This window comes from Megascapheus bottae, chromosome 6 (assembly GCF_031878675.1).
Source record: "Megascapheus bottae isolate mThoBot1 chromosome 6, mThoBot2.hap1, whole genome shotgun sequence".
NCBI lineage: Eukaryota > Metazoa > Chordata > Mammalia > Rodentia > Geomyidae > Megascapheus > Megascapheus bottae.
The window spans coordinates 28,120,100-28,134,416 of NC_143514.1; the positions used below are offsets into that span (position 1 = coordinate 28,120,100).

Consider the following 14,317-nt stretch of genomic DNA (forward strand, 5'->3'; position numbering starts at 1 on the left):
AATTTTTTTTCTCTGAGTTACTGTCAATTTTAGTTAAAAGTGTTTTAAGGTGTCAGGAACATGCAGTGATTCCTTTGTTCAATAATAGAGTATTTCTAGGAATATTCTAGAAGAGGTACACCACATCCACAGATGAACCATACATTCTAAAGATTCAGGGCATCTGCACTTAAATTATTTTTAACACAAATTCAAGTTCTTGTTAATGGAAAAGGAATGAAATTAATTGCTGAGTTTCAATTACTAATCAAAAATAAAATATATATCAGCTAGTATATTTCATTATCTTCAAGAACACGAGCTTTAAAAAAATTAGAAGGCTTGCTACAAATGGGGTGGGGAGAGAGAAACTGCTAACTTTAAAATTCTTATTGGAGTTGATTATATGCCTAGCACGTAATAAGCATTCCCTGTTGCTGAATGAATGAAATCATGAATAGCTCACCTGGCTATTTCTGCTTCTAAATAAACACAGTTAACAGAAAACAAACAGCACACGTCTAATTCTGCTTCAATCAGCTGTACCTGATTCTCAGACAATTCTGTCAATTTGGACACTGTTCTGTGTCATGAAAGCCAATAATAAACACTTAAGATATAGATTTCTATGCTTAAGCGGAAAAGGCAAAAGTACTCTTTAACTTCCACTCACTCCTCTAGGCACTAACAATTCCAAATGACCTATCCTCTAGTATAGCAATTCTTTTTAGCCCTAATTCTGGACAAAATTTCTACGAATGCACAAGATCACATCAAAGTAGGAGCAGGTAAGCACCAAGGAAACAGATTTGCTTAAGCAAAGTTATTGAGTAAAATGAGAGACAACACAGAGAAAATTCTGCTCAAGGCACAAAAGTATTAACTTTCTACTTCAGGAGGGAAACAACTGAATATTAAGTCAAATCTTTTCAAGAAAAAAAAAGTATAATCAATTTTTTGCATCTAAATTTCTATAGAGCTAAGGAACATAGGGCTTGGTTTCTTTAAATATTTATTTAATTATGACTTGTGAGCTTAACTAATTGGTAAGTAAACATTACATTAGGAGGCTAAATGGTGTGTAATTAATATGGCAAAAAGAGGTGTGCTGTAGTAACGTCCCATTGGTCACATAACAATGATCTCATAATTTAATCATTTTTGTTGTGTAGAAGAGCTCTACCATACAGAATTTAATCCCTTAGGTAAAAAGGTAACATATCACATTGCATTATTTAAAGCATCCTCAAATTAGTGTAACAATACAAGAATTGCCAGCATAGTATTCCTTAAAGATAGAATATTTATGGATATAAATTGAGAAAAAATATACAATATCTACTGCAATTAATTTTATACCTACTGATTTTTTTAAGTTTTAAATGTAACACCAACTTTTGTTTTTAACCACAGAACTGTGATTAAATATTTTAAAGAGTGGTGTAGAATGTTATACAAAAAACTTATTTAGCCAACAGCCATAAAAGTACAAAATTTATATGATTGAAAAAGAATATGTTGTAACAAGAGTCTAATAGTAAAATCCTGTTTATTTCTAAAAGAGAATTAATTCCATTTTCCAGATGCTGAAAAATCTTACACATCATCCCATAGTTATTTTGTATCTGAGTGAAATATTATGCCAGAAGTTCAAACTATGGTAAGTATATTTTAATATTTATGGTTCATTTGTATCTTAGAAACCTTTAAAATTATCTCAAAAGTTCCACATTCATAATTAAAATAAGCATTTTGAAATGGCAGTGCTGTGCTGAAAACAACTTTCAATGTTTCAGAAACCTTTGAAATTCCTTAGTTTTTACTGGACCTTGGGGTCAGTTTAATGCAAATTAGTCCTGACTCATTCAGCGCCTTATTAATCCAGCACAAAAATCTCTTGTTTGCAGAAATGCACATTCAACATAAATGTGCTTGCCTTTATTAGCAAGTATTTATTTACAAAGCTTGCCACTAAGACTAAGTTTCATTCACAGGGTCATCAGGTCTGTTTAATGAAAGGAAAAAGACAATTTTAAGTGAAAATAAAAACTGTATGATTCTTAAGCATTTCAAAAATTTTGCATTTGTGTTCAAATTTAAGACCTCTATTTTAAAGGATTAATTATCAATTAAAAGCAATTATTTATAAAAATGTTAATCTACTATGATTTGTACTTGTAGGCACTCACATTTTTAACAAGGGAAATGGGAAATCGCTATGGGATGCCCTAGTTAGATTAAATTAGCAGGAAACTTGTTACCAGACTATATAAAAGACACAGTGTAATAAGACATGACCTTGCAGAGCCTCAGAGCCAATCTGTGATGTTCTTCCTTCCTATAACCCTTGCTAATTATCTGCAAAGCTACAGAGCCTTTTGTCGTGGGTTATTTTTCATCAAATTGTGAAGGGATTTTAGTTTCTAAATATTTAATTAGTTTTGTTATGATATGAGAATTGTTGTACATGCCAAGCATTTCCATTTTCATACTATTTCTTTCTAATTATCCTCAGATTTAGATTGGTCATCCCAAATCTTTTCCATATGTAATTATTTACTTCTTAAAGATCATTCAGTGAAGAAATATTTTCACCCTTATGGCTCTTCTTTTCCACAAATAGCTTTGCTGGTCCGTTAATTACCCGCTCAGAGGATTAGAGTTTGAAATAATGCAAAAGAACCTGCTACCAAAAGGAGTTTTGGAGGGCAAAAACTGAGTAAACTAGCTCTCTGCTATGGTTATTTAAAATTCACATTGAATATGACTCCCACTTCAGTTGTACCTGCATTTGGTAAACAGAGAAGTTATGCCATAAAGATTTATTTTTCTGACTCCCAATATGCTAGGTAGGATGTTAAGTCAATATCACGACTAGAAGGCAAATAAAACTTGAGTCTAATTGATGGCTAATGCAGATAATTTCTGCTTCTTCCAACCTTAAAAACAGCAACAAAATTCTCACACATGTAGTAAATAAAAACAAAATGCTGAGACTTTTGGATGGGCAGATTATTTTATTTCTTTATGTTCACTTTTTCTTTTAAATGAAGCAGCAATAAAGCAATTACTAAGTACTCTTACAGAATTCTGATCCTTTCCTGAGTAGCATATTTTCTTTTATCAAACTTATTTTTCCACTACATATCCTTTTGATATCATTAATTTTAAGAAATGTTATTTTCCTCCTGCCACTTGTAAGACATTTGGGGAGTAAAATATTTGTCAAAGATTGTGAAAATTTTGAGTAAAGGAGATGAAAAGGTATAAGTGAATAATACCTAGATAATCTGCATCGAGTTAATAAATTGATTGTTTCAGGGTACAAGAAATAATGTGGAGTTAATATTTCTACAAATGCTCAACAAGGAGAAAACTCATTCTGAAAATAAACTGCAATTATTCAAAAAGCTATCAATCTCTAATTTTTAGCTTTCTACTACTCAAAAGCCATAACCTCAGTTACTCTATGTTGTCCTTTCAAATCTAGAAAGAATTCATCTTATCATTTACTTAGGAAGATTGTGTATTCCTACAGTGAAATTACAACAGACCTCCCAAAGAACCGAAAGAATACTTTCATGAAAATATTCCTTCCTCATCTGAAAAATGCTACCAGAGAGTCTATGTTAATAGCTAGTGTGTTCCAATAACAAGTAGGCACATACATTTTATATCATCATTCAATATAGTCCTACTAAATTAAATTTGTTCTGGACAAATTTACTGAGAAACAAAACCCTGCTTAACTGCACTAGATGAAAAACTGGGGTAGAGCTGAGCCTGGAATCAATGAACTGAAATTCTCTTCCGGTGCCAGTACCCTCAACCCCTCTACTTCCTTTTCTCCTCATTCACAGAGCTACCTGGCAGTTTCTTCTAAATATTTTGACCATTTAACTTCACTGACTTCATCTAGTCCTTCATGAATACAGGAAAACCAACACTAAATACTGTGCCAAACATTAACCAACAATTATGCCTTCAAAAAAGCAACCCTGCACCAAATGCACAGTACAGTACAGGATTCTGTAAAACGCATGACAATGGGTACAATCTTTCATGTATATTTTCAGAATCCACGACAGCATACTAGCATGCTTAAAACAAAGGAATGAACAACCCTGGAAAGGTCTGAGTTCTCACAGAAATTAGTCTAGATACTTCTTAAAATGCATCTTCCTTGGTAAGGACATGCATTTGAATGACCTTACAAACTATTAGAGCTCAGGACACAAGGCTTTCCATTTGAGGAAATACTCCCTTCTAACTGCAGGGAAGCATAAGATCTGTGATTACTTTCTTCCCTACTGGAAGAGCCAAGCAAGGAGGCACAGCATCTCAGCTGAGCAGGTATAGGCAAAGCCAGCAGAAACTATACAGGCCAGGTAGTATTACATATTTCTCTGATCACCCAAACCCTCAATGATCTTTCTCTCCTCTCTCTGGAGCAATAAATGTCTACAAAATTAGTTTAATAATTAATCACTTTCTGCTTTATTTCATCTCTTTTATAATCTGTAATTTACTTGTTACTGAATTTACCAACTATCGTCCACATGTAGAATTAAGCTGTTAGGTATATACGTAAGGGTTTTTATTATTTTCCAAAGACTTTGGGGAACTTCAGTTGTCAACAAGACCTGGGTTTTACATCCCTGTTAAATGTTTGTCCAAATACTTCTTAGTGCTTTGTCAGAAAAAATATTCACTCAATGAATACTTTACAAAATATTAGACTTATTCTTTTAAATTTTAACAAAGAATTCTTTTTACATAAATTTACAATTTATGAAATTTACTATTTCAATCATTCTAGGTGTCATTTCTTTAAGGAAAATACAGAAATTTTATATGGATGTTTATCTGACTAATTTGTAAAACAAAAGGAAAATAAATAAGGGCCAAGAGCTGAAAATTCATATTCTACAGAGCAGGTGTAGAAGGCCAAAAATAATCCTTAATATGCATATCTGAATATATTAATCAAATTCATAAGGAATGGATTTTGAAGAGATGGATACTTTGTAGTTTATGCACTCTCAAATTTAATCATTCTTACCTAACTGATAAGTATATGACAAATTTCACTGGCCTCCTTCTGATAAATCATAACTAATCTTTAATCATGACAAAATATTCATAATCTAATCCTTTTATCAAATTGACTACCACTGCAAGAGTCTCATGTGTTTACACAATTAAAAACCCCACGTTAGCTGTATATAATAAGGCATTACATTTGATGCAAATCCTTTTCTATTGAAATAAGTGCCAAGCTGACAGCAGGAAGTAGCTGATAAGAAAGCAACAAGGCATTGCTGATGGCATTCTTGATAACTGAACACCAACTCATATGCACATTCAATCTACAAACTATCACCAGAAGAGCTCTCATTTTATAAAGCAGAGGATCAGGGGAAGTATCCTTTTGCTACAACTCAGACACAAAGGCAACGAAATTACCTACCAAAAGAGGGTGGGTGGATGGGAGGGGAGAGTGGGAGGAAGGGAAAGAGGGAGGAAGAGGAGGGGGGAGGGGAAAAAAGAGGAGAAAGAAAAATATAGCATCATATCCACCAGTGATTCTGTTACTAAAAAGTAACAGAAGACAATATCTTCAGCTATATGGTAGATATAGAAATATATATGCTTTGGAAACAACAATCTTGTAAAATACATCACATTCAAATAATATGTGTGCACAGAATAACAAAATGCATGTGGCACTGCTATGTTAATACTAAGGCTTTCACATCTTAGTTATACTCTTTTTTAGAACTATCACATGATTTTGAAAAATACAAAGAATGCAACCTTTGAAAGAAGCTTTCTTTCTTAGTCTAAGAGCAAGAGAAAGCATAGTACTAGGAAGGAAGCAAAGTGGCTAATAGAGCAGCATGCTACCAAAAGGCGTGAAGGGTGAAGACAGAAGTTCTATCCTTGTAAACAAGTCTCAGCATCCTCTCAACATGAATTGAATTTTCCCATTTCCTATCTTCACTCACTACTTTCTTTCCCCCCAAAAATGTCTGGAAGTCTACACTGTAAGGGAGATTTGGGGGAAAAGTAATTCCTGTATTCTTTACCAGATTGTATTTGAAAAAGGCTCATCTAGTTCATTAGCTCAGTTAGTCAAAGGAAGATTCAAGTGCTTTGAAATGCTGCTACCAGCAGGTATAGGTTGGGTACCGTAAAAAAGAAAAACTGTGCACGTCTCAAAGTTATATGCATTCTCACACAACAGATCTAAACAGGGAGAATATAATGGCTAGATTTGTTTTATTGCATATACAATCTTACTGTTCATATTAAACTCAAGCAATTTTAAGATTTTCTTTACAGCTTACGCAAACTTCACTAGGGGTGACATCTTATTATTGCTTTATCTGCAAAATAAAGTAGTACTCTCATATAGGACATGATGTACTTTATATTTTAGCAATCGTGGTAAAAATTATTAAGCATTTTTATATGTGATTATTAAGAAAAGGAAAACCTGGAAAAAAATCTTACTGCTGCTCTTTTAACATTTTTTCAGCAACCTCATAATGTCAAAATACCATTACAACCGGTTCAGTTTTAAATCTCTACACCCAAGGCAAGTAAAATCTTTTGGGTTCAATCAGTAATGCTTTCTTTTGCATTTGACTAAAAAGAAACTCAAAGGTCAGAATATTACTTTCATTTAAAAAAAAACAGAAAAAAGGTACTAAAAAATTTCTGAATACAACAAACAATTCTTAGTACATGAATTTGAGCTATTTTCTTTGTTGTTTTAGGGTGTTTCTTTGTTTCTGCTCAAACTTTGATTTAAAAAAAAACAAACAATTGTTAGATTACTAAAAGGGATATAACCAATTCCACAGACAAGATGAGTTTTTATATTTAATATCATCTCCTGTCTTCAGTAGGGCAACAAAGGAAGTAGAATTTGAGGCAGACACAATGAGAGGTTTCTTGGAGCTCTCTTACACTGCCAGTGTCATCATGACAGAAGCAGATTTAGGAAGAGTTAACAGATGAATTTCAGGACAGATTCAACAGTGTCCCTTGTGGAACCAAAAATAGGAAGCAATGAAGTTGGTAGAGCTCTAAAGAGTCTTAAAATTAAACAAAAGAAGTTGGAGGAGGCCTGGAAACCTTTCCTACACAGGCATTCAGTAAAGGCTGCCCTCAGAGGAGAAAGGTTAAGGCTCCTGGTAGACCCATTCCGTTCTACTGAAGGTCTGGGTTATGAGCCCACCAAAAGGCAACTCTCCTGGCACTCGAGGAAATATCCCAAAAGAATGTGAAAGGCCTCTACAACATCCACTATAGTACTGTAGGGGAAAGAGTTCAGGGAATTGTTTCAAAGACAGTTCCTTAATACTACTACTCATCTTCATATTTTTTCTTCCTATTTTATCATTGTGTACACACTGACATGTCAATCCTGTTTACTAAGCGATATTCAGTGGGTTTCTTATAGAGCAATGAACCTTAACAGGCAGCTTTTAATTGGCCCACATAGGAAACCACATTACTATTAATTCCCAGCTAAAGCATAAAATAAAATCATTGCTTCTCAAACTCTAGAGCAATTAGACCTCTCGGCTATTTGGCTAACTCTGCTTCATGATACCCAATGCAGTTAATTATATTTTTTGATGTTAATAGTCTCTGTCAGTCTTAAGCATAACTTCTCTTTGATGAATATTTAAATTATATTTGAATAAAAAATAATCTTAGTTACATTTCACATTCAGTAATCATTGCGGCTTAATAAAGGTCTACTTATCAAGGGTTGAAATAAACGGCAATATACACACAAAATCCCAAACCAACTTACCAGATAGGTATCTGCTCAGACTAGTATCTATCATTCTAACCAACAGACAAGCTTATCTACATTTTAAACGACACACTACTGTTCAGCAAATAGCCCACAATCAAGATTTCCAAAACTTATTTTTAAATATTCTTTTGAATAACTAATATAGATCTTTTTAAATTAATTTTATAAATTAAGATCATCTGAGGTGTATGTCATCACAGAATATTATGTGGGGAAAATTGCCAAGTAACAAAATATCCTAGAAAATGCAAATATTCATGTCTTCTCATGTAGTAAGTTTCTAGCAGAAATAAGAAGGAAAACAACCTTTGGTTTATTAAAATATTGATGTGTGTGACACACATGTACATGCATGTGGCCACACATGGCTTGATCTCAGGATGGGGACACTCAAGGCTGGTGAACCACAGCTTGATTTCCAGCCTTTCTGGTGGTTATCTAAAGATATGAGTCTTACACTTTGCTGCAGCAGTGGACTTCAAACTGCAATCCTTAGATCTCAGCCTTCAAAGTATCTGGGATTATAGGCATGCGTCAACAGCAACCAGCCTTGTTGAAATTATCACCAATGAAAATTAATTTAAATAAATAAGTTTTCTCCATACAAATGGCAACTGTAGGTGCTATGGGCTAGCATTATTGAAAGGTGATGGAAACTTTCAGACACAGGGCCTAAAAGAAATATGTCAATGGAGAGCGGTTTTGGGGGGATTACATCCTGTGAGTAGATAGTCTACACTTCTGTTTGAAAAAGGTAATCAACGTCTCTGCTTCAGTCTTCCAATACCATGATAATGTTTCTTCAATAAAGTGCCAAAGCAACTGATCCATCAATCATGAACTAAAATCTCAACCAATGAGTCAAAGTAAAGGTGTCTTCCTTTTAACTATTTCTGTCAGGTATGTGATATGGGTAATATGTTTAAGTGATGTCTAAAATCAAACCTCCTCAAGATACATATGGCATGTGAGAATACTATTACATATGTTACTTATACAGTCTATTTAATTGGTTTATATGACATAAAGGAATATTAAAGAATGACAAAACCACTTCTTTGTAATTTACCATAATGACACTTTCCTAGAAACATTTGATATTATTAGTCCCCAAAACTAACTGCAGAAAACACACACACACACACACACACACACACACACACACACACACACACACACAAATATCTAAATTGCCATAATAAAGTTTAAGGAAATACATAGCAAAGTAAGACTGGGTCATTAAAATCTGCAGGACAGACAACTATGCATCAGTGAAATGTCATCAGAAAGCTCATTATTCACAATAATCTTCCCTATATGCATTGTATAGTATCAATGCAGGTATTTTTTTCTTGTGATTATACTGCTATTCCAGTCTATATGTCCATAATTTTAGAACATAATATATAGAAAATTAACAAAGCCATCATAGATGGCAATGATAGTTTGTATATAATTCAAGAGAAAATCTCTTTCCCTTGTCATTCAATATACGGAATATTGACAGAGTATATAATGTGTGCCACAGAGCTATCATCTACATTCTGATCCTAAACAGATACCAGCATGCTTTCTCTACCCAATAATATATAGGTATTTTTTAACTTGGAAATCTCATTAAAAGATTATTAGCCTGATAATAAAATAAAATTAATTTTAAATTAAAAAAAGGATTACTCAAATGAGAAACTCTTAATTTTACTTTGTCACAATTGGTTGTTATTCATAAAGTACTAAACAACATTTAAAATACTAAAGTTTCAATGAAGCTTCAAAGTGACATGTATTGTCCTGATAAAGATCTTGAGTTTTTTTAAACTCATTTTTTCCCCTAAAGCTGATGGAAAACATGAATTGTTCCATTTTAGCAGTATTGATGTTAAATTTTGTTGGAGATGACTGAGAGGTGGTGGGAGAAGGGAAATAAGGACACAAACATGAAAAGGGGTATCAGTGTGTGAGAAGTAATACATGTAACTGTAACCCTTCAATATATTACTCTGACAATTTTAAAAAAGGAAGAAATTTTGTTGAGGGAAGGGAGCAGAAGAAAGAAACAAATATAATTAGCAACTGTGCCTTAATGTGGAAAAAAATCACAGAAACTATAACTTGATATCTCTTCTTAGATATTTAAGAATAGGAATTATCTGGGCCGGGAGTTTGGCCTAGTGGTAGAGTGCTTGCCTAGCATGCACAAAGACCTGGGTTCGATTCCTTGGTACCACATACATTGAAAAAAGCTGGAAGTGGTGCTGAGGCTCAAGTGGTAGGGTGCTAAGCCTTGAGAAAGTCCAAGGACAGTGCTCAGGCCCTGAGTCCAAGCCCAGGACTGGCAAAAAAAAGAAAAATAAATAGGAATTATCAAAAAAGTTAATTTTTTCTTTAGCTATTTCAGATCACCTGTTCTTGTGATAGCCCACACCTGTAATCCAAGCACTAAAGAGAGCTGAGGCCCATCTGGGGGCCCAAAAATCAAAACAAAATAAAAACTGACTCATTCAACTGATACCTGTCCCAAAACAAAACAAATTCAACTTTTAAAGCATTATTCAAACTATGCACTTTACTTAATGTAAATAAGTCTTAATACATTGAAAACTAGTAATACATCTTGAGAAAAAATGATGCAGACTTTGTCAAGTAATGGACATAATACAAAAAGTACAAGGTAAACTCGGCATATCGTATCTGTGAAAATTACAAAATTCAGAGTTACATCATCAGGTTTTATTAGTAAGAGAGTATAGTATAGTATACCATCCTTGAGTTGACACTATTTCTTTTTCCTTCCTTTGATAAGTATGGCCATAAGAGGTACTTAGATGATCTGTCTTCTAAGCCACTTTATAATGTCTTTCTTGCATACTAAATGTGAATGTTTAATATGGTTTATTTTTTTTAACTGCCAACAGTTTCCCTTCCTATAATGAGTGCTTTGCTTTAAATGTCCATCAGTAAGTGACATACAAAGTACGTGCCCAATTATATAGTTCTAATGGTTATTTATTACTGTACTAATAAGGGTCAAGAATCTATACCTGTAACCACTCAAATCCTTACTCAAAAAAATATGAGTTGTTTTTCTTGTAACAACTCAGCCAAGAGTACAAGAATTAGTGGAAATACATCAAGTAACAGAAAATATCTTAAGTATATTGCATGGAGATGACAGGTTAGTAGCAACTGAGTTATTTATTTTTCCCCTTACATGTTTCACCCTAATGGACAAATGGTTGATAAACCAGACACCACAGACAGATAAAAGCACTTGGGATAAAAGAATATGAATGTTGTTTCTCAGAAATAGCAAGCTTAGATCCTATGGGAATAAATAAGTGTACTGAATAAATATACTAAGCAAGAGAACTAAAACTAGGAAGCACTTACAATAATGCAAGCATAAAATAAGCCAACTTCCCAAATGCTGTAAAACATGAACTATGATTAAAAGCTACCTTGGGCTAATTTTTATTCCTCTGAAAAATACCATTAATAAGAAAGAGATCTGAAGATCTTTAAAAGGTTAGGATAAAGTTTATGATTGCCTTTAAAGAGAGTTCAGGGAACATGTATTAATTAAATAACAAAATTCTTTCATATGGCTCTGACTAGGACACAAAGCTTTATGAAGACTGATCAATACAAAAGTTGAGAGGCTTGTATGTCAAAGAGAGAACACACAAACTAAAATCTATAATCATGAAGTCTGCCAGAGAAAACTGGCAGAACAGCAACTGCATTTTAATGGCTTTTCCTGGCTAAATTCTAAAACCTATAGCATTACCCACTACTGATAGCAAAGTTGGGTGTTAAGTATTTACATGCAATTAGTATGGATACTAATTAGTACCAATTTCAGCACTAGGAATTTTTATTTTTATTTGTTATGGGATAACACATTGCCAGAAGTATTTTAAAAGAAGAAAGTGCTGATCACCCACATGGAATGGAAAGGAGTTAGAATGTGAAGTGTATTCTTCAGTCTTTGTGTGGTTCTAACAATAGGATATTCAGTAATTCAAATCCTCAGCAACTCTAACTCCTGGGTTTAAAATGTTACATAAAATGCAATTATTATATGCAGAAACAACAGGTTAAGACATTAATAGGCTTAGGAGAGGAGAAGTCCGGGACAGAAAAGCTACTGAATAAATTATTCGGTATAAACAAACTAAAAGTCATTTGTACCATCCCAAATTTAACCATCAGTTAGATTAAATTGATTAAATTTAACCTTGAAGCTAGATTTTTCCCTCTATCCTCTTAGGATATAAAAGCCTGTAACTGGTACCACTACTTCATAAATCATGTATTTATTCATTTACTGCTTCTATATGACCAGGTTACTATCTAATTCTTGCTGGTATAAGTGAGGCTAATTACCATTTTCTTGATTTCTTTCTTGAAACTCTGCTAGTGTGTGTGTGTTTGTGTGTGTGTAGTGTGTGTGTGTGTGTGTGTGTGTGTGTGTGTACTGAGCTGTCAAAATAGAATACTTTCACAATGATTGAGAAAAGACATTTAGTACTATTTATAGTTACAAAGGAACACTGATACGCATGTGAATTGCTCTATACAATAACCATACACTCAATAACAAAAAAAAAATCAGTACATATTTACATAGTGAATTACAATAGATTTCTGGGCTAACAGGCTAAAAACTTAAGATTTATGATAGAACATCACAGTGGAACCACCTTAACAACAATGCATCAGAAAGAACAAATGCTATTAGCAAAATCTAAATTTACTTATAAGTCAGTATTTCAGAGGGGTCTTTTTTGTAAATGAGTTCAAAGTGTGGAACAAAAAACACACCCATTCATTTGCTGGTGTAAATGTAAAACAATACTGCCACCTTGGAAAATAACTTGAGGATTTTCTTTAAAAAAAAAAAAAAACATATAATCTTATCAGGGAATCCAGCATTTGACATTCATCTAAATGAACTAAAAACTTATGTCCACACCAAAAAACTACCTGTCAGATGTTTATAGTAGGTTTACTTATAAATGCCAACACTCAAAAAGAAATTAAGATGCCCTTCCAGGTGTGAAAAGATAACCAAGCTGTGGTAAAATATCGTCAATGGAATATTACTCGACTAAAAAGAAATGAGCTAGTAAGCTAGGAAAAGACGTGACAAAAATGCTTATCAACTAAAGTAAAATAAGCCAGTTTGAAAAGGTTACATAATGAATGATTTCAGCTATGACATTTTGGAAGAAGCAAAATGGAGAAATTGAGGAATGATTGTCAGGGGTCAGTGCGGGAAAGGGAGGAAAGATATGAATCACAGAATATCCTTAGGATAGTGAAATTATGCTGAATGATACAGCAATGCTGGTTATATAACATATAATATCTGATAAAACCCAGATAATACACATGACCCAGAGTAAATCGTAATGTAAACTATGAAGTCTGTATGCTAGGTAAATGATGAATTCTGTGTAATAAATATGTCAGAATAGGTCACCCAATACAAGCCATGTTCCACTATGGGGAACATTGAAAACAAGGGAGATTGTATTTATGCAGATTAGGTTTATATGGCAACTCTATGTAGTATCTGTTCAAATTTTCCTGTAAAACTGAAATTGCTAAAAAAAAAATAAAAACTACAGATTATGACTAAAAACAATTTTGACAATTAAATATCATGGTTACAGAAAATATTTCTGTCCAAAATTCTGGACCCTGAAAAAAAAATTACATTTGAAATACTATTCTTCCTCTTTGTTTAGTGACCTACTACATATTTTGTCTATGATCAGTATTAAAATGATGTAGATTTAAATGCTGTAGAAGACATAATGGTAGGGGAAAAAATTCAAACCTCAGTGTAATACTTATAGGGTGATAAGGGTTTGACTCTCACACATAGAAATGGAGACAATTTTACACATCCAGGATCCAGTAGCTGAAGTGGGATCTTAACATATAGTTGTTTACCTTTGTGTCATAATTTTGAAGGCATCGGGGAGGTAGCAGTCCGTGTTCTCCATCTGAAAGGGGTCAGCGTCACAAATCTTGTCATCTGTCCGGCCATAGTTAGCACTCTCAATCATGATGACATCGCTGCCTGGACACCGCAAGTCTATAGAATAACCTTCACAGGACAGTTCTCGCCTCACTAACCCAAATGGTAAAGCTGCTCGACTGAAACCTGAAAGAACAGAAAACAGTCAGACAATCATGAACCCATGCTAACTCATATATGAAAAAACTCTTTGAATAAGATACTTTTCAAGTAGTGTGAATGATCTACTGCCAAGAGAGGTCAGAAATCATCATATTTTCTCCTCCCTGCCTCTCCAATCACCTTTTATTCCTCTCAGAAGTATGATTGACTGGGCTATCCTCAAAGTACAGATCCTTCCCTTCCCCTTTCCTGGGATTACAGGTATGTTGCAACATGTTGGACTTCACACACTGATTCTGTTAAATTCCTAAAACTTATTATTAGTTACCTTTACCTTTAGTTTTAAGTAT

The 14,317-nt window shown here is 33.5% G+C and overlaps 1 protein-coding gene across 5 annotated transcripts in view; it reads right to left on the minus strand.

Moving 5' to 3' along the window:
• Positions 1 to 14,317, minus strand: part of Adgrl2 (adhesion G protein-coupled receptor L2) — a 184,415-nt gene that overhangs the window by 61,496 nt on the left and 108,602 nt on the right. For all 5 annotated transcript variants that reach the window (XM_090334540.1, XM_090334542.1, XM_090334541.1 and 2 more), the window contains exon 3: positions 13,778 to 13,991. In XM_090334540.1, the coding sequence (XP_090190666.1) occupies positions 13,778 to 13,991 (214 nt within the window). The remainder of the gene's footprint in view (positions 1 to 13,777; positions 13,992 to 14,317) is intronic.